General features: G+C 34.1%; 1 protein-coding gene across 1 annotated transcript; it reads left to right on the top strand.

Moving 5' to 3' along the window:
• Positions 1-5,749: 5,749 nt before the first annotated feature.
• Positions 5,750-21,141, top strand: LOC149543298 (uncharacterized protein At3g49055-like). Its single transcript, XM_089798136.1, has 5 exons — positions 5,750-6,492; positions 8,726-8,802; positions 9,065-9,176; positions 9,365-9,481; positions 20,499-21,141. Exons 1-5 carry the CDS (start codon positions 5,863-5,865, stop codon positions 20,847-20,849), a joined length of 1,287 nt encoding a protein of 428 aa, XP_089654262.1. The 5' UTR covers positions 5,750-5,862; the 3' UTR covers positions 20,850-21,141.
• The last annotated feature ends 1,181 nt before the right edge of the window (positions 21,142-22,322 follow it).

Below are 22,322 nucleotides of genomic sequence, written 5' to 3'. Positions count from 1 at the left end.
TACTTATTTGTTCATCTCCCACTTTAATACTTGCACTAGCTTGGCCTTGGTCAATCCTAGAATGCCTTGTCCAATACTAAATTTTGAGAATGAAGAGCAACATAGACAATATCGAAGAGAATATGCTTAGAATTATATGAGACAATGAAATGAACAAAGGAATAATACTCAAAGAGAGGAAGCTACAAGTCCTAGAAATGAAGAGCAATAAATACAACATAGAGAATATGCACGAAATTATATGAGAAAATGACGTGAACAAATGACTAATGCAGAAAGAGAAGAAAGAAATCATCAAAACTAACTTGATACAAAAAGACATGTCCAGTGTAGGGCAGCTATGATAGTGGAAGAGATCGAAGAAGAAATGAGAGAACATGTAGATGAGATGAGAGCGCATTGTACACAAACATCTTAGGATAATCAAAATATAGCGAGAAGACAAACAAAAAGAGCTATCGACCTAGATGAATTGAATGAAAGAGAAAAACAACAAATTCAACTATGTAAACATGAATTGAATCAAGGAAAAGCTCGATCTCATGAAAATGGTGAATTTAGTTCTGATGGGATGAATTCTATGACAATAGATCATGTTCTACGAACACCAAGTGATCAAGTAGAGGATCTTATGAATATTGATTTAGGCAATTATAATTTACAACAGGAGTTGACATCTCAAATAAGAAGACAAAGACAATTGAAGAGAACACAAACTAGAATGGATGAGGGGACAATCAATACTGTTGAAAATAATGGGATTGACTTGAGGACATTACAAATAATGTTTCAAAATGGACTAGATAAATTGGCAATGCTAAGTATGTGCTACATTTGTCAAGAAAGTTATCTTGCAATGAAGGTTGTATGAGTCCCTCAAGGCCCTATTTTTCATCGATGTCAATAAGAAAAGAATGAACATCGATTTTCAACATCAAACAACATGGATCTCGATCCACAACCATTAGAACTTTCTAATTTGACACAAATAGAAGAAATGTTGACAACACATATCAACCCCATTTTTCAAGTTACACATGCAACTAGAGGTCAATTTAAATATAAAGGGCACACCATAAGTTTTCCACAAGAAGTAAGAGAAATAGCCAAAATCTTACCACATCGAATAAAAGATTTACCTATTATCATTGTTCACAAGAAGGATCAATGTGGAACAAGTTATAATTTTACAATCAATAAAGAGAGGGTTTATAGAGCACTTCAATTTAAAATAAGAAATGATAAGTTCTACATAGATGTTCAAATTGATGAAAATGCGCTTAGTGAGCTTACATCCAATTCATATGATAACATCTTTGATCAGCTAAACTCAGCTCATATGGAATTTGATTTGGATGCAAATGAATATGTATCTGCGTGTCCAATAATGGAGATGGATCAAGACTATTGTTACTTTAGATAAAGTGTTCAGACAAGAAGGTGAAAGTGAAGACCAAAAAAGTTTTCGCCAATTACTTACTAATATATGAGATGCAACTCCAACTATAGATGATTGGAAATTATTAATGACAAGGACAAATGTTTCATTGCCCCAAAATGTTGAGGAATTTGATAATAATATTCATTTATTTGTAACAAATGATAAAGTTCATAACCATAATAGATAGAAATTACATTCACTAAAAAAACTAGTTGCCCCCAACATTGCATCAAAAGAAGGAAGTACTAATCCAAGGGGAGGTCAAAATGATGAACTGGATATTGAATTATTACTTGCTAATGATGCAAGGGTCATGTTAACATCTAATTCATGGATTGAAGTGGGTCTTGTCAATGGAGCTTTGGGATACATTCAAAATATCATATACAAACCCCCCACCAGATCCACCAACATATGTTATGGTTGAATTTGACAATTATTCTAGAATGCCATTTGAAGATGGAGCTCCCAAATTAATTCCCATTTCTCCAATACAAAGAGGGTACACACGTCAATTGTCCTTATGTTTGGCTTGGGCATTAACTATCCATAAATCGCAGGGATTAACACTTTCCAAGGCATCAGTTGACATTGGACCAAGAGAAAGGACATTACTAACATTTGTTGCTATATCACAAGTTAAGTCTTTGGATGGACTTCGAATTTTACCACCATTTTCTTATGATTGTTATGAAAAGATGAAGACAGGGAAGCAACTTGTGAAAAACAAAGTAGAGGAGGAATGACTCAAATCTCTAGAAAGAGATTAATTGTACGCATTGTATATACTATATTTCAATATCTATAAAACATAATGAATATGATAAGCATCATGCTATAAAAAGAATATTTCAGATTAAAAAAATTTAATAGATTTCAATTTTACATGTTGCGCTGTGGATGCTACTAGCTTAGATATCTTTATACATCTATCTAAAATATGCTGAGAGATATCAAGCTCGAGGCACCTATATGTTCTCAATGACTATTTATTGAAATAGGCGCCTTGAGCTTGATATCTCTCGGCGTATATTATATAGATGTATAAAGATATCTAAGCTAGTTAAATATAACTAAATATCAAATTTCTTTATAAATAATTTCTATTAAATTAAATCATTAAATTGTCTTTTAATATGTTTTAATTAAAATAGAAAATCATCACAGACCCACAAAACCAAATATGACAACTCAATCGAAAGACAAAACATAAAGTCAAATTACTGGGTCAAAGTTATGAATTCACGTCACTTGATGAATTTAGAAGGGTAAACAACACAGGTACTTATTCTACTTTCTAGGACAATTGGCTTAGGTTAGGATTTGGACTCAAGAGTTATCTCCCTACTTATAACATTGAAATACTATGATAGGGTACACTCATCCTGACAATTCAGGGAAGTCGATACCTGGCACCTGCAATTTGCATAAAATCCACGCATGTACATACACATATATTCTAAACTAAATAGGAAATGGTAAGAAGTGGTACATCATGTAGATCCTGACTAGCAGGTGACTACGACTCCCTTCCTCAACCACATCAGGAATGCCAATCATAAAGTAAAACAAATAGGTACACCATACACATGCAAGTATGAGGTAAGTAACCATAAGAACTACATTCAAATCATCCATCTACTAATCATTACAAGATAACTGAAAGTCATTAAATGAACATATATATCATCCTCAAAACAATCATGAACATATAAAATAACTAAATAACTCAAGTAGCTCATTACATAATTCAACTGAGTATGAAATGACATCTAATCAAATCTGGTAACCAAGCACCAATAATTATAAAGCATAATCATAAAACTGACCTAAAAGAATCCGACACTACAACAAAAAAGTCAAGTAGGGGTAGGCATTACATCCACTCCCCCTAGACTTAGGCTTACTCCTAAAAGCCTACAAGAAAGATAAAACTAAACTAGGGGTAGGCATTACAATCAACAGATGAGGATGAAAGAGTCTAGATGAATAATTGGAAAGTTTCCAATTTTAAACCGAAAAAGACAAAGGATAAACTTTGAGATATTTTCAATTTTTGGAGAGATAAAGTTTCCAAAAATTGAAAATGAAAACTTTAAAATCATTTGTGATTTTGGATTTTTAGAAAAACTAATTTTTTAGTTTATGAAGATTTTCTAATTTTTAGATTTTATAATTCCTCATAAAATTAATTTTTTAGATTTTAGAATATTTAATTGAATTAAAAATTCAATTAAATTTGAAAGATAAAAGTAGTTGAAATTAAATGGAAATTGATTGAAATTGAAATTGAAAGAAATAAAGATGAAATTAAATTAAATAAAAAAATTAATTTAATAAAGAGGAGTAAATTAGTTAATTTAAATGATCAATAATTATTATTTAAATTATGGGAAATTGAATTTAATTAACTAATAATGAACAATTAATTAAAGGTTAAATAATTAAATAAATTTGATTATTTAATTAAAATTAGGGAATGATTAAATGATGCAAAGATTTGATTATAGAGGAAATAAGATGATTAATTAACGATTTAGAACCCATAATTAATAGAAGAATAATTAGTGCATTAAATTTGAACTCACAAGTAAGTCCACTTTTGGGTGTCTACAATACCTTCTCTTACAAATATAATTTAATTCCATCCTCCTTCGTTCATGTCTTTACGAGCTTATCCTTTTGTCAATGATACTTTATATTCTCTCGCAAACCTTCTCCTTTGGCTTAGATCAATGTTAGATCTGTTTTTAAATTAATATAAGTAGGAAATTGAACAATCCTTCATGGTGTATAAAGATTTATAGAGAAATGGTTAAAGACTTTATATAAATGAAAATTTTGGAACTTCATACCTTGGTTCAATACACAAAAAGTTTCCTAATGTTACAAATCATAATCGATAAATAAGGAAATAGATTTACTTCAAAACAATATTTGAATAGGAAATTCTTATCATCTTTCCATGTTTAACTCATAGACATGCAATTTAAAGTATCCATAAAGTAGAAATAATTAATATTTTTCTACATGTCTTAGAAAACACTTTCCAAAGAAGGTGAAACATATGAATGACTATGGATTGAAAGGTTAATACACCTTACCCTAATAGGTAATGGTGAAAATATGATAATATTCAACATAAAAAGATAAATATAGAATTGGAAGCAAACACAAAAGTTCAAATATTGAATTTACTTGAAAGAAGAAATTGTAATTGAAATCCAGAGCTAAAAATGTTGTCTTATGGTGAAAGGTGCCCTAGACTAAGAGGCTTCCTCATCAAACAACGTTTTAGATTCTTTAGGATGCTTTGTTATATTTCCTATCCCCTCTCTATATGTACATATATCTCCCTCTCCCTCTTTACTTATCTCTCTCTCTTTCTCCCCCTCTTCTCCCTCTCTCTCCCTTTCTCATCTCTCTCCCTTTCTCTCTATGCCCCTCTATATCTCTTCCAATCTGTCCTCCTTTCACTAGTCCCTCTCTCTCTCTAGATATATAACGCCTCCTATCTCTATCTCTATCAATCTTATATTGATCCCCTCTCTCATTTATTAATTTATCTCTTCCATCTTTATTGATTGCTTTGTTATTTCTCTCTCAACATCTCCCTCCCTTTTTCTCCATAACTCTCTCCTTCTCTACACACATCTATCAATCTCCATCTTTAGATCTATCCCTATTGGTAATGAAGCCTAACTCTCTCCTTAATTCAAATATTTTGTTTCAATTACATTTGAACCCTTATGAACAGATGCACATTTCATTTGAAGCTATTACTTATCTATTATTACATATGTCACACAAACAACAATACAATATTATAAAATAACATTCAAAATTGAACCAACTTGTATCCATAGATATTTTCCACTAATCAACTATTTATTATCTTTAGTAAAAACTTTCAAATTCTATCTAAAAATATATTTTAATTCCAACACATAATCTAAAATATAGTCATATTGAATTTTAATATGATATCAAATTCAAAATTTCAAACATAATATAATTTAAATCTATTAAATTTCAAACGGGATAGCATTCCATTGATTTATATCCTAAACAATACATTCAATAAATTACATATATCGAATGTCGAATGGCTGGCTTAATTTTTATCAGAATTAAAAAGAGGAGATGGCGTAAGCGAGCTTTTCTTAAATATGGCGGGTATTTCGTGATTCGAACTGCAGTGAGCTTTTCTCCCTATTCCTAACAAGCAAGCTCTCGTTTGACTTGTCCTGTAATTTGACTGGTAGATTGGAAAACATGGAAAGATCTCGAAAATATATATTTTATTTTCCTGCAGGTCTTTTTGAAACGATCAATTATGATGGCATTGCTATGCAGAGGAAGCAGCACCTCGATGATTATGACAATAAATTCTTTAAGGCTAGCCTGACTCAGCTCATGCTATGGACATCAGCCGAGAAAGGGATTTGGAGGATGTAATCAGAGAAAATGAAGAACTTGGCCAGAAATTATATGAAACCTCAATGCAGGGGAACCATCTTCGCAAACAAATGGAATCTCAGAATCCCATTTTGGCTGACATTTCCAAAGCTCAAGAGTGCCTTGACAAGTTATTGAATATGATGCGCGATAACCCAAAGTCCGATCAACCAGAGAAGAATGAATTAATTTCTGAACTAAAATCAATTTCAGACGAATTGTGTATTGAGGGGAGTTTAGAAGATTGCCTGGATAGGGTAAGGGCAGTGTCCAAGCTTGCTGCTTCTGCCGAGGCCACGTTTAAAGACTACCAGAAAAATGCGCGGAAAGAAAAGAAAGAATTAGAGAATAGTATAATAAGTTTAACAGAGGAGAATAGGGATATTAGTACTTTGCTCAGAAGTGCTTTGGCAGAAAAAGAGGCAGTTGAGAAGGCTTTTTCGAAGTCAAAGGGAGGCGGTGCAGCGGCAATTTTTCAGATTGCAGAAAGAGGGTTGCAGAGGGTTGGATTTGGGTTTAAGGTTGAGAGTGGGGGCAAGCCTCCTACGCCAGAGAATGATAGCAATGAAGGGGAAGAGGATGCTTTCAGTCTGGTATGAAGGTCTCCGATTTTTCATTTAATAGTGTTAAGTAGGTTAGCAGGCTTATTTGTAATGTTAAGCCATTTGATTTTGCCAAATTTATTGACATGTCTTCAAAAGTTGTGTATTTCAGCATTCCCGAGTCTGACTTCTCGGAGGAGAATTATTAACAACCCTAGAGTAGGTCCATAGAGAAGTTTCTTTTCGTCTTCAGCTATACTTCAATCAGGCAGAGAGATTCCTTTTGCCAAGTATGCAGAACTCAGACTATTGAGTTTGTACTGTTTACAAGAGTGATATGATTTCTACTGTAATTAGTGATGACTTTTAGCTTAGATGATACAACTAAAGGGGCTCTTGTTTACTCCCTTCTACACAATCACTTCTATTCATCCATTTTTAGTATGCAACGTTTTCATTTTTTTTCAAAACATTCTCTTACAGTTGCTCACTTTGCTCTCCTTCATCCCTGATGATGGATCACAGAGTGCGATCTGAAATGTTGATTCAAAAATATATATACAGTTGAATCCAGAAACAATTCGATTATATTAGTATCTCTTTTGTCAAGTCCACCTTTAAAATATGCCTTGCTCCATCTTTCGAGGCATTCCACACCAAATGCAGTAGATATGATATTTTAGAAGATTTTAACTCTGAATTTGGTTTCCTTTTTGAAAGGCGCAAAACTTTTACCAGTTGAGCTCATTCTGCAACCTTTTCCTTATTTAAATTTAATTGCCTTTGTCCTGGACTTCGATTGATAATTTATCAAGTAATGACCGACCTTCTCATTCCAAGCTATGTTGCAATCCTAGGTCTAGGTTACATTATTCATAAACTCAGTTTGGCACTAAACTGATCTTCACATTCAGTCGCAGATCTTGAATATAACTTTTCTTCTTCAAGAATTTGATTGTTCAGTTTTTTTCCTAAATCTTGAACTTATTTCCTTGTGTCTCTTATAAATACTTGAAATTGAAATCGATTTGTCAAATACCTCAATTTTGCAATTCCAATTTTTATTTTATACATGTCAAAACTTTCTTCTTTTTTCAAGAATTACCAGGTCTATGCCACCTGAGACACAAAATGAAATGATGGTGAACAGAACAAATTGTTAAAAGATCACTAAATTCCAACAATATTGAGCTCCAAAATTGGAATGAAATGCAAACCATATGTGGGTGGTTCTGTAAAAGCTTTACCAAGTCTTTGTTCTTCCATGTCATGTCCCCTTTCCGGGACTGCCCTAATTCATGCCTTTTAGTCTGCTAGTGTGATATAGATAGATCTGATTTGATACTGTTTCCTTCTTCAATGCTATTGCCACTCCTTTGAATGAATGCTTATTGCTGAATGGTTCAATTTATCAATTGGTTTGTTCAATATCATCTACTTTCTTATGATGTTCAATGTCCCTTTGAGAATAATTTCATAATAATATTTCTAGAGATGACTTCTTCCAGTCTGATCCTTTGTGTTGTATGTTCTGTTCACAATGATCTTTGCCTGATTTGGATGACTGCTGAGATGTTCAAATCTGTGGATGTTCTTCTCCCCAATGTTTTCTTGATATAACAAATGTGCACCCACTTCTTTTAATTGATTGCTATATGTATTAAATCTCTATTTATAATCCTCCATGCCCTTTTTCACTCCTATCCCGTTGTGGCTTTATATCTTCTCATTCTCCTCAAGATGTGTGACCTTTGGGATGGCTGCCCTTTTGTGAGGGGTTGGGTCTCCTCCTTGATGCACCTTTATTAATTGTCACAATGTATTCACATGGCTTTATGGATTGCTGTTTTAAAAGAATTTAGTTCCTTTTAAGTTTTCTTTGATTAAGATTGCTTCATTGTTTAATATTCCGATTGCTATTTATCATTAAGCCCATCACTGTTTGCTGTTCATTCATAATGCTTTCTGATCATTCTACTTGGGAAAATTGTGAAGTCTTGAATTTTTTAAGACATTGATATCCTTCATGGTGGGGTGTGACATTCCATGAGCTGAATTATTATGTCTTAGGAATGACCATTTTATTATCTATGTTTAGTTCAGAAACGACAATGTGGTAGTTAAGATTAGGCATGTTGATAACTTTTTCTATCTCATCACTCTTCCTTCTATTAGTATGCTCACATAAATATAGTATTAGATGTTAATCTTATCAGTTTATTTGGCAGGAAAGCATGTGCAGGAAAGCATGGACTTAATACTCTATTTTTATTTTTCAACACAGGCTTCTTCTATGGAAAATATAGTAAAAACTATGCGACATGAAATAACAGAACTGCGGCATTCTTTGGAAGCTTCAAGGTATGTGTTTTGACAACAAAAGCATCTCATAAGGGGTGAAGATCTTTGCAAAATCATAATATCTATTCTCACTAACTATTTTTATGCTTGCTTTGTTTTTATATATATTTGTGTAGCTTGTGAAATTGAAGCTAAGCAATATGTGACACACTTGAAATATATTCTTTGTTGGAGTAAGGCATCTTACACATTCTTGAAGTTATATATCATTCATTAGTTGCTAAACATTTCACTTTAATTTCATTTTGCTGTCATATTTCAGAGAAGAAGTTGACCATTTAAGAGAACTTTCAGCAAGCCAAGCTCAAGATCTGGCAAAACATAAGTTATGTGTTAAAGAACTTGAAGAGAGGGAAATTGCACTAACAGGAAATGTAATTAACATTTTTGGATATTCTGTGTATTCATATGCTAGTTTTAAAAGAAATGGAAAAATATCAATGTTTTCATTTTAATCTTCAATTTATATGGTGGTAATTGGTAGATGTTTATTTATGAAGTTTGTAGGGATAGGTTTCATTAGGAACAAATGATTAATTTATCCACTCTGTCATCTTGAAAGGTTGAAGGTCTCATGAAGGATATTACAGTGGCAGAAGAAGACATAACCAGATGGAGGAAGGCCTGTGAGCTAGAAGCAGAAGCTGGAAAAACTGTCATGGAGGAGTGCCAAGCAGAGGTATCCAAATTTTCTTATATTGTTGTGCTTGTCAGAGTTCATAGTGAACATATGCTGTCTTTCCTTACATTTCACCTTGTAGATCCCTAGGCAATTGTTTGGATTGTCAATTATCATATGAATATACCAAATGTAAACAGAGTGTATATCATTAAAGTCAAAATGTACCAAGGAGTCTATAACCACTTTAAACTGTCTGTGTTCATGGAAAGGAGACTTCTTTATATTCTTCCTGTATAACAGTAAATAAGCTCGCAGTGCTAGCAAGCTTATTTAGTATTCACATTCGAAAAAAGTAGCATTGATAGTTTAAAGCATATTATTGCAAAAATCTTTCCAGGGAATAAATATGAAAACCAGAATATTAAATTTGTCTCAACTAATTTGCATCCCAAAAACTACAGAATATAAAGAGAGGAAAACCTGCGGTTTTTTAATAAAAAAAGGCAATTTAATTGCAGAAAGGAAATGAAAAGTTACGCCATGAATTTTGGAATCTGTTTGTTTCCTTAATTTTCAGATTGCCAATTACATTGTACATTATTACATAGTTTGGCTTGAAAGTTTGAAATTGAAAATCATTCACAATCTGCTTTTTATGAAATCAACCTAGAAAGTAATAAAAAGCGTAGGGAGACAATGATTCTTGTTGCTATTGCTACAGTAGGAGCTATAGATCATGACGATGAAGTTCAAGGGTCTATTTGTCTCCTAGATTGATCCATCCTTATGTCTACCAAGATAAAAAGAACTTGTCTTCATAAAAAAGTTGCCCTATTTGCAATTTGTTTGGAATTTGGATCGATCTTGTCAAGGTCAATTGATTGATCTTCTTTTATGATACCTGATGTTATCAAATTGAATGTACAAGTTATTGAGGTAGATGAGATAAGTTCTAGAGAATTAGAAATTAGTTTTGGAAATTGTTTAGAACAATAATTTAGAATTTAGAAGTACAATTGCAAGTTTTTCTGTTATTGAGGTAGATGAGATCAGTTCTAGAGAAATAGAAATTAATTTTAGAAATTGTTTACAACAATAATTTAGAATTTAGAAGTTCAATTGCAAGTTTTCTCTATCCCCAGTTTATTTTTTCAGTCTAAGGTAGAGGTTGTGGTGATAGAACACCAAATCCTTCATACATTGTCGAGTCGATAGTTGCATTTCATGGAATGTACATGTTCTGACACACAGTGTGCTCATTGGTGTATAAGTTACATTGGTGGCTCAAAACATGAATTACCAACCAAAGACTTTGGGCTTCCTTTCTAAAAATTGCTCGTTAGTGCTGAAAAATCACAAATTTTATCTAGAATATGTCATTTGCAACTTTGTCAAAATTTAATAGCTGTAATACGCGTAGTTACAATATAGGTAAATCATAAAAAATTAAAGGAACCCACCTTGGTCATTCTACCTTTATGGCATAATCATTGGAGGAAAAAAACCCTTGCTTGGTTGTGTATGGGCAACTCTATCATAGCTGCATTGAAATACTTTGGGTCAGTTATCAATCTTTACATTCTTTTGAAGAGGGTCTGGATGACCTTTGCATTGTCTTGAAATGAGGCAGACTAGTACAATGGTGAATCAAGATAGCACCTTGTGGCATGGAGGGCGAAATGTGTTGGTCAACCCCAAATATCGTCAATTATTTTCCACAATGACTTGTGCCTACCCTTGTTTTCCATCTTAAGAACCTCTTTGGACCTATCCATAGCTTGATATAGATAACCCAAAGGGATTTATCCTTGTTGACTAGTCTAAAAACTTTGATTATTGGCTTTGGAAAACAATTTGTTCTGCATCTACTTAATAAATCTCTACAAAATGAAGTTCGCCGTGGTTGTCTTGCCATCCATTTGATTGCCAAAGCTAGAACCAATCCACTCAGTTGAAAGGAAAATACATTTTGAATTCATATTCTAATTGCAAAGAGTTTGCAGTGCAAGGAAATTAGAAAATTGTATCATCTCTAAATGAACAAGTTTGTCGTCTTTTATAATGTATGCCTCGCACTTAACTCCCTTTTGCGGTTGTATATAATTTTGGTAATTGGATGGGCCCTTTTTAATACATGCTTAACCCTTCTAAATTTTCCAATTTCATTTAGGATTAAATTGAGACAATGTGCTACATTGGGCTTCAAAACATAGTGGGATACTTATCCTTTAGAAATCTCTCAACAACAATACTATCCATAAAATTTGGACCACATTTTAGTGATAAACTGACGCATGGGCTGAAATATTTTTACCTCCAACCTAACAATTACTATATCATCTGCAATTTTGGCACTTGAGTTTGGGGGTCATGGTGCTTGATGCATTCTAGAACTAACTCTGTGCACTATGTAGCCATCGGAAAACCAACCACCTGCAACATTGCACTATATACTACATAGCAATTTTTGTGTGATTGGAGATCTATTTTCAACATTCTCTCTTCTAGAATACTTTGAGATTTATGTGTATCCCAAATTTGAGTAGGGTGCTCTCTAAACTAGACATTTTCTCATATCCCAAATATTTGTGCTTTAGTTTTGTCAAAATCATATTACACGAGGCAAATTATGTATTGTAAATATGTAACACACAAGAAGCAAATTTGGAGGAATATTTATTTCTAGTACGCAATTCTGTATCGGGCAAGATTTCATAAAAATGATTTTAACAACTGAAATTCCTTCCTCTATAAGCTATACGAGAGTAGAAAATAGTTGTGTATCTTTACATTTGAAATCACTTCCATTTTGTATTGCATTGCAATGCTTCTTGCATAGCTTCTTGCTTCATTCATTTCTCTCGACAATTGCTTGCTAAAATACCTTCTTTGCATCTTGCCTTATTATTTTGGCTTGCACTCAATGTCCTTGATCTTGGTGGCACATTAATAGTGCATGTGTTTGCTCCCACCATATTGGTAATCCTTGGTTCTGTTAGAAACTTTGAAAATAAGTCGCCTTTCAATTTAATTGTTGGAGATTTGTGGGTTTTTTGAAACCTTATCACCCCTCAACAATTGTTTTAGAACCATATGTTGAAGTTGCAATAGTTTATTTTCTCTTTACAAAATAGCTTCTTACATTATTCAATTATTGACATGCCATCTCTAGAAAATTTCATTTGCTTGACTGTGGTAATGAATAGTTCATTGGTCTCCAATTGATGTGTTGTTGAATTCTGACATGGGTTTCAAAATCTTCAACAGGCTCCAAAACACCTTGTAAGGCATCTTTCTGATGCAGACCCAAGTCTTCATTTTTAAAATTTTTGCTTTGTTCTTGAATTTCTTAAATAGCAATGTTACCCTAGTACTGGGGTGTGTCGAGATGGCGAGACGTCAGAACGAGTTTCCGGGACGCGGGGAAAATGGGCCTCACTTTCAGGACGGCGGGGGACGGCCAAGGGATGGTGGCAAGGGGAGGACGGGGCAGGCAGGAGTGTTGTATAGTATATATATAGAACTTGAAATGCTTATTATGAAATGATGTTTAAATAGAACATACCAAATTAAAATACTTGAACATAGCCAAATTGCAACATGAACTAAAACCATTGGACATTCAACATAGTAACATATTATATACCCAATAGTAACATTCAAAAAATAGAAGTCAAATAGAAATCCAAGTCCCCAGACTAGCGGCAGCATGGTTGCGGAATGGCGGAGGTGGGGGTACTTGGGTACGTGAGTACCTGGTGCGGGGACATCTCGGGGACGGGTACTCCGAGGTTTGGGAGGGGGGTGCGAGTCCCTGTGTAACACTGCTAAATAGTGCTTCACATTTTGACATGGTTGTGTAAACCTTGTCATGCTTCGATGTGGTTGTGACAACATCGTTTGGGGTGTGAAATGAGTTTTGAAACCTTGTGGAATTGCCATTATCAACTTTTAATATGTTTCTCTTCAATTAAGGATCAGTTAATTGGATTTTGACTTAATTTCCAGAACTTTGACTCAAACTTTTTGCTCTTTTTGAACAAGAAGTTTGCAGTAGGATGGCTAGGTTTCAATAAGATTGTGGGAACTTTGTCAAAAGTTAAGGGGGTTGTGAGAACCTTTTCACAAGCTGACAGAGATTCCAAAGCTTCACAAATAAGCTAACAACATAATACTTTTGATAACATTTGAGGGAAAACTAAAAACTAAGAGTTGCAAATAGTTGGTATGGAAAAAAGAATGAAAAATAACAAATTCAAGGCAACACCGATTAATCCAACAATATGAAATGCATTCAATTGATAATCTGTGGTGATATTAACATCCAAAGTTTGCAAAGTAGATAGAAAATGCATTACAATATGACAAAGATAAGAAACTGCTGTAATCAACTGCAATATCAGGCCCAATCATAAATGAACACTGCTGCAACACAATGTATTAGCTCATGAAAATATATAACAGGAGAATATAAGCTCACAAGGGTCTATGGAACTTTGCAATGCCAAACAAGGATGAAGATGTGCTGATCAAAACACCACAGCCACAAAAATAAAACTATTATGCTGCTGATAAGATGCTAGAAAAACCAACCACACAACTGTAGCCACTACTTGAATACACACCAATAGAACCAAATTGAAATAATGCTGAAAACATTATTATTTCTGCTTAGGATTGATGTAGATCAGACTAATAGGATATAATGTACTACTTTAGGTCTGAAATAGAATGTAATGCTCCTGGAATAGCAAGTACAACTCACAAAAACCTCAAACATCCTCCTAAATAATGTAATCTTCAACAAAATTGCATTAACAACATCTAGCAATTAAAACTTCCTCAAAATGCATCAAATATATCCATTTTACCAAACATACAGAGGGAAGTGAGCATGCAGCAGCCATGTGTCAGGGGGATATGACCATATCCAGCCAGGAGAATTTTTATTTTCGAAATTGTTATCATAAGATGTTTTTTGTTTTCAAGAAACATGAACTCAAGTTTTTCTCAGAGAAAATGAAAATGAAAACAACTCAGTGACCCTTCTTCTCAAGACCCAATTTCCTTTGTAACCATTTTAGAGCTATTTTAGGAAAAACCATTTTTTGTTGCTGCTTCTAAAAGAAATGCTATATGCTAAGTTATTGATTCGGATACAGATCCTGGAAGCGGATATGGGATGCAGGGAAATATTTTTATTGGGATGCGGATGCGGGAGGAAATGTGTGTATACACACACACACACACACACATATGCAAAGAAATGCAAGAAATATACAAAAACAAATCATTTGATAGTATGACTATGATACTTCACCCTTTATCAAAATTCAAGATATTTCAAAATTCTTATGATATATCAATATGTGCTTGTCCAACATTAGAGTTTGGTCTTAGACAATAATTTCCAATAGGTCATGTTCAAGATTCCAACAAAATAAAAACTTAGTTAATGATTATTCAATCAACTAATATGCATCAGAGTCTGAATCATAAGGATTCGCAAGAAAATCCACATTCTCATCATCATCTCCAACTGCTGAAAGATCATTTGAACCAAACATGGTTCTACTTATGGCAGATGCACCACGTGCCCCGCTATCATCAGCACGATCTCTGATTGTAGTGAAATCATGAAGTGTTGCAACCAAATCCACACACTCAGGGGCTACATCCCAAAGTTTTGTTGTCCCTTCCTTGTAATGATCATTCTTAGGTGACAAAAGATGTAAGTTGGTGTGGACAAAGACCAAGTCCTTAGCTTTCTTGGAGCCCAACTGTTTGCGCTTCACTGAATGGATGGAGTATGTACTCCAATTCCTTTCAGCAGCAAAAGAACTAGCAACTTAGATAGTGCTCACAAAACGTACAAATGAAAAGAAAATTAATTTTAAACAATGTGCGAAACACTAAATTCTAGGATGCAAGTGTAAACATAAAACAAAACAAAATTAAAAACTTACTTGTGATAGGACCTTGATTGCAAGAGGTTGAAGATGCTTGAAAAGTTGACCATACATGTACCACCATGGGATAACTCCCATTCTATTTTGGTCCTTCAGTGCAAATGGAGAGTGCTTTAACCCTGAAGCAAACAGCCCAAATTCTACCCTCACTTTTTCATGCATTTCTTCCAGTGGGAAGAGTCTTGTAAGAGCTTTGTGGCACCCCTCAACAACCTCCTCATCCAAAAATGGTGCAACTCTACCCGGCATACCAAGTACCTCCTCACTATAGTACCTAGGAGATAAGGCATATGCAAGGAGGTGCAATGGGGTAGTCATCTTATTCCAACGATGATGGATGATTGCTTCCACTTGATTGCATAAGGCTTCGCTTTGTGTGGGGTCACTCTCATGTGCTTGTATAGAATGTTTTACCTTCTCAACCATGGTGTCCATGCCATCATACACATCCCCAAGCAAGGTGCATCTGTATCAGAAAAGCGGAGCATAGTCATGATGAGCTCAGTGAAATCCAATACATATGCCACATGAGCCCACCGGATGAGAATCTGCATCTAGGGCCCCTGCGGAAGAATCGGTAACTTAGTACATATATATTTTTGGTTAGGTAATGGGCCATAGCTGAGAATTATTTATTATTAACATTATCCTAAAATACAAACCGACTCACTAGGAGACCGGGAGGAAAGAGTCAGGCAAAGAAAACCTCCCGGTATAGCTCCAAAATATTCAAAAATAATCTTATGAATACTGCCTTTAATGGAGGATAATTTGATACAGGGTTTATAATACAAATATAGGATGAAACTCAAATTTCCTTTAAAGTCGCTGCTGCTATATGTAGTCCTTCATTTCCTGAGTTCCAGTTTACTTCAATTGCTGAGTCATCTCTACCTAGCTGCTTACCATTTCCAACTATATTCTGAAGCACCTGATTGCTACTAACACATCACAAATATCTTGCAAACCTTGTTGGCACATATCAGTACCCATATAACATATTCCATCCAGTAATCATCCAGAAATTATCTCATCTCTCTAGTATTTAATGTCATTATTAATATAGATGGGAAATTCAAGTCATGTTTATTAATGTCATTTAGCTTTTAAACAGTAGAGTGGATCTGATCATGTATTTTAATATTCCTGTTCATTTTTATACCAAGTGGTAATAAGATAGGATTTAAATTAAAATTAAGATTTTGCCTAAAATCCAGTTATACAAGAATCCATAATATCTAGTCCTTGCATATATCCAGTTCTCAGTTTAGATTGCCATTTATAACCATAATGCTTATCTATACTATCTTAGCAAGATTATTAATTTTTGAATAATCCTATCCATATCTGTAGGCGCATACAATGTTCCTATCGAAATATCCTAAATCAAGTAGGTTGCTTTTAAGCAAATAGTATAAGAAGTCTTCATCTCATTCTCAATCCTTGAAGGTGCTTTGTCGAATATATATTTAATTAAGGATTCTTGTTGTAATTTGATGGTTCTATATTCCCATTTATATCCTTCGCCTGCTTTGCTCACTTTAACCAGTTTAGAAGTTCTGTTATTTTAAACAGACAACATTTCCTTGAAATACATTTACTTTTACAGAATATATAGTCAATTTTGCTGCTCCTTGTGTTAGTCCGACATCTATGCAAACTTTTCACAGATAAGAAATACTCAGGAGAATTTCCTCCTTAAGCCATACCACTCAGACTGCTAAGACTGAAAATAATTAGAATTTATTCCCCTTGTAAGACTACCAGATTAGCATACAATGCCAGTACGAGTCAGAATATATGTCTCTGCATCTCCCAAGAGGAATGTTCCCAGATACCTTATAATCCATCTTTTCTTGTTGTTGAAGATGTTATAAAACAAAAGCCAACTTTATATGCCCAGAATCATTCCAATTATTTGAAATAAGGTTGGAAGAAAGGCAGGAAATGGATTGCTGTATTTGTTGATTCTAAAAACGTTATCCTCAAGTTTTTGTATCTGCAGTATGGGAGTTTATATCCAGTAGCTGCATTCATGATGCAAGGTTCTGTTGATCCTGCAATCTATGTTTCAATTTTTTTTTGCATTTCTTTCTTTGAATTCTACACACATGTTGAAATGATTTGCATATGTTTGAGAGTTCTTTCTGGTTTTTGTATGCTTTTGATTGAAAGGCTCTCCTTGTTATACTTTTACTTAATGTATTAACCAGCATGCACCATTTTTTCTTCTACTTGAAAAGTTAAATGTCTTGTGTAGTTTTGCCATTACTTTCTGATCAATGCTCAGTTGCATAAAAACCTAGTTCAAACCTTTCCAATGATATTTTTGGGATGCTTCCTCCATTTGGTCCTTAAATGTTTCTGTTCTTATTTTATGTATGGTTGGCCTGCCTTCAGGTCCTATTTATTTTGGCCTTCATGTTTTTTACATGAGAGGCGTGACTATAGTGGCAGCAAGGGGTGAAATGTGAGCATGTTAACAAAAAAATATTAAAGAGCTCACATAAAAATAATAAAAATAAAAAATAAAAATCATAAAATAGATATTAGTGGACAAAATGAAATAAAACAAAACAATCTTACAACTATAAAATAACTGTTGAAGTAAATAAAATAGCTCATAGTTTTACACAAACATCTTATAAAAATAAAGTATAAATAAAAGTATTTGTGATCTAAATTTAGATAAATACTAAAATTAGATCCATATGAAAAAGTAAAATATCTGATGATGAATTTAAAATGAAAATAATTTTTGTTTCTCAGAATATTTTTTATGATTTTTTTAAATAGGTGAGTAGCTGCTAGGTGTACCCCCCATTGAATTAGAATCTAAAAAGCATAGTACATTATTCATGGTTGATGTGGCATGAAAGCCTGCCATAAGCCCCCTACAGACCAGCCATTTAGGCATAAGCATGTTATTGCTGTGACTATGCAACCTCCGTTTCCCCTTCCCCCTCCCCAAAACAGTTTCATAATTTCAACTATGCTTACTGTTGGACAAACAAGATAAGCTATAGATGATATCAACAAAATTTTAGGGAACCCCCAGGCCACTACACCTTGGTTTCTTCTTTATAAACTTTTTTGCATTGGCCTTCACAGGGCAACCTGGGCCGAGTTTTTATGGGCAGCCAACACATCAGTGCTCAGTGGATTCAGCATACTAGCAGCGTCCCCACTATCATCCATTGTGTTGGGTCCAAGCTCGTCATCCTTTCCATCTTTACTGGCAAGGCTTTCATTCTTCAAATACCCCTGCACCCAGCTATCACCTTCATTCTTCATAATGCCTGTAAACTTTTTGAGGAACACAATGTTCGTGGCAATGACTGTCCTTCCGTCACATGACACCAGCTCCGTGGTAGTGATCAGAGGCAACTTTTTCACTTCTTCCCCTTGGCACTTAACCATATGGTAGTCATGGGGGACAAATGTGCCTGGTCAACATTAGGACACCCCAAGTTCACCCAAGTAGGGCTTCTTGAAGAGTTTCTGCAGAACACCAAAATACCATCCTTTGATTCCCCACCATCTAGATGATGGCCAAGAACATGGCCATCATATCCGTGTTCACTTGATATCTATGGCAAACCTTAATAAATTTATTCACAAGAATAGTCTGCTTGGCATTGGCCACCATTCAATGGCCAGATGTGATCATTGTCTTAAGAAGCTTGTCAGAGACCTCCCCTATAAATGCCACAAAATAACTCTTACAATAATATTATTAATTTGAAAAAAAATAAATTTAAAATTTAAAATGAATAATTATTGTGCACATATATATATATATATTTGATCAGTAAACGGACGAAGCCTTGTATTATATTAGATGAATAAAAATGAGTTTACAGAGTTCTCCGTTCAGACGGGCACTGGTAGGAAAGAACGAAGTAAAAAAACCTCCAGTCTTGCCCGAGACCGAAGTCCTATATTATACAGATTATTGCAAAAATATTACTTACTAGTATATATTTTAATTTATTTAAATATATAATCACTTGCTATTTTAGTTATCAAATTAGATTAAACATAAAGATAAACCTAAGAGGTTTTACATCCCAAAACTACTGTAATATAAAGCTGGTTATATGAAGAGATAGCCAGACCAGACACCATCATTTCTGTATCCTTCATAGAGGAAGAGTTTTCAGAACATTCAGTTAACTTCAATCTGTAAAACACCAAAAAACCCTTGGACCCTCCTACGGTCTACCACAGATCAAATCCTTTTAAAACTACTACTCACCTCAAAAGAAACCAAAATACCAGGCATCTTATCTGGCACCAGCCGAAGCTTGTAACAGAGATTTAGTTCTTCTTCTTCGAATGCAATGATCTCCTGGACGCAGAGCTCTTCCTCTTGGAGCACAAGGCTCTTCCAGTTGCAGAGACATCCTGGTCCTCAGCTTTTCTTTTTCCGGAGCTTCTGGAGCTGTAGGAGCGCCTGTAGCCCCCCTGCGTTGCCAGTGGTCTATCTGCTTTCCTAAGGCTGCTGTCTGAAAAAAAGAATTCTGCACACTGGTAATTCCCCACCTCATCCTCTTCCTCAAAAGGATGATATCCTTCACTCAGCTTATATGCTTTCAACCAAGATAATAAGTAATTTTTATTACAATATTAAAAATGCTTATTTTAGTAAACATAAAATAAAGAAAGAAAGATAATGCAAGTAATAGAAATGGCTACCTCCATATTGATATCTCTCAGCATGTTTTACGTAATTATTTCTAAAGATAGGCATATTAGACTATTAGTTTGTTAAAAAAAATTATGTAGTTTTGATGTTGAACGCAAAACATGTATAAGCCAATCTTCAAGAAAAATGTTTATATAGAAAAGTTAGTATCCTTAAGTATCAAATTTTTATTGAGCAATAGATAATTTTGAAATTGTATTTCTATCAGTGTTTTAGTATTATCAAATAATTGAACACAAGTTTGGGTACTTGTTATAGCTAGTCAATTGAGGTGCTTCTTTGGTAACAGAGTTCCTAGAAGTTGGAAATAGCATACCATAATTTTTGTTAATTTTTTTGATCTACTAGTGATTGCCTTCAGTTATGATCTTTTAGCTATGCTCTACTCTGTTCACAGATATCTGCACTCAAGCAGGATTTGGAAGAGATGAAATATTCTTTAGACAGTGCGAACAGCAGGATTAAGTTAAAGGAAAATTTGGTACTTGCAGCTATGGCAGCTCGGGATGCTGCAGAGAGATCACTAAACTTGGCAGATAGGAGGGCTGCTGCATTTAGAGAAAGGATTGATGAATTGACTAGGCAATTTGAGGAGTTTGATAGTAGAGGTGAGCAGATTAGTCTATCAAAAATGCGTTATGCATGTTGGCCTTGGTGCTGGTCCAAGATAACTCCAATCGCAAATTTCAGAAATATAAGAGCTCATATTTCAGCTGACATGGAGGGACTGCTAGATCCTTCATTCTAAAGGGGTTGACATTACCAGGACATTAGAGATGTGAATGTAATGACCTTTTGCAGTTGTATAAAAATGTTTTCTCACTATTAATTATTTATTCTCATTAATAATGGAAGGGCACATTGTCCTTTAAGAAGGTGATGCATATTTCGGAGCAGTGCTAGTGGAACCATCATTGCTTGTGTTACTGTATTTCACATGTGATGTACCTAAATGCTTTTGTAGCTTCGTAATATGGAAGCACCAAGTTTATGTACAAATAGTTCAAAAGATGATAAAATAACTATTTTTAACGATTCAATTCTCATCTCACAAACACTTGCTTTTTAGAAAGATCACGGGAAACCAGTCGCATGCAGAACTCTACTTAGCCATCATCATGCAAGAATAATAATATTACAGCAAGTGCAGAGTTGATCCAGAAAACTCTTCTACTCTCCTAAAATCATTCCAAACTCCCATTGCTTCTGATTGCTCATTGATCTAATGTTGAGTTCCTAATGATCTTCCACCTGTACAGAGATTTGAGTATACCTGAAATGTCTCTGTACAATTAACACAAAGAAGATAACAACCCGTGAAGTATAAGTTCTTTACTTCTTTCCCTAATTTTAAATTGAAAAATTCTGCACAAGTAAATAAATATTCATGCTGCATGCTCAAAATGATGTCAACTTGGTAAGATGACAGTCTATTTTCAAGTAAGTTATACTCATCTAATGATATTCTTGAGTTGGTTCACACTGACTTGTGTGGTCCCATAAAAGTTGAGAGTTATTAAGGTGATAGATAATTTATTTTGTTTGTTGATGACTATTCAAAGATGATGATAGTTATGCTTCTAAAAATTAAATATGATGCATTTCAAATGTTCAAATGGTATAAGGCTAGAGCTGAGAAGGAAACTGCTAAACAATTAAAATGTTTGAGATCTAATAGAGGTGGTGAGTTTATGTCTAATGAGTTTAGTTCCTATTGCATTGAGCATGGAATTAAGAGACAATTGTCAGCACCAAGGACACCATAACATAATGGAATTGCAGAGAGAAAGAACAAATCTATTGTTGATTATGCTAGAACACTACTAATTGAAAAACGAGTTTTACAAATGTTCTATAGGAAAGCTGTGAGCATCGCTGTTTACACCCTCAATCGAGTTCATTTGAAGAAAGGAATGAGCAAGACACGCTATGAACTCTAGTATGGTCATACACTGAATGTAAGTTATTTTAAAATATATGGAAGTAGGTGTTATATTCATAAAGATGCAAGAAATGAAAAATTTGATTCAAAAGGTAATGGAGGTATATTCCTAGGTTACTCTACTAGGAGCAAGACTTATAAATGTTTCAATAAAGTGAGTGACACAATGATTGAAAGTGCAAATGTAAGGATTGATGAGTTTGTAGATAAAAATGATAAAAAGAGCAAGAAAGAACTTATAGATTACAACAATTTTTTCTATGTTCAAGATGATGCACC

The sequence above is a fragment of the Cupressus sempervirens genome, chromosome 8 (genome assembly GCF_028749045.1).
Source record: "Cupressus sempervirens isolate cs-2001-9-10 chromosome 8, ASM2874904v1, whole genome shotgun sequence".
Taxonomy (NCBI): Eukaryota; Viridiplantae; Streptophyta; class Pinopsida; order Cupressales; family Cupressaceae; genus Cupressus; species Cupressus sempervirens.
Note: the sequence above shows the minus strand (reverse complement) of the source record. Positions and strands in the feature narration are given on the sequence as shown.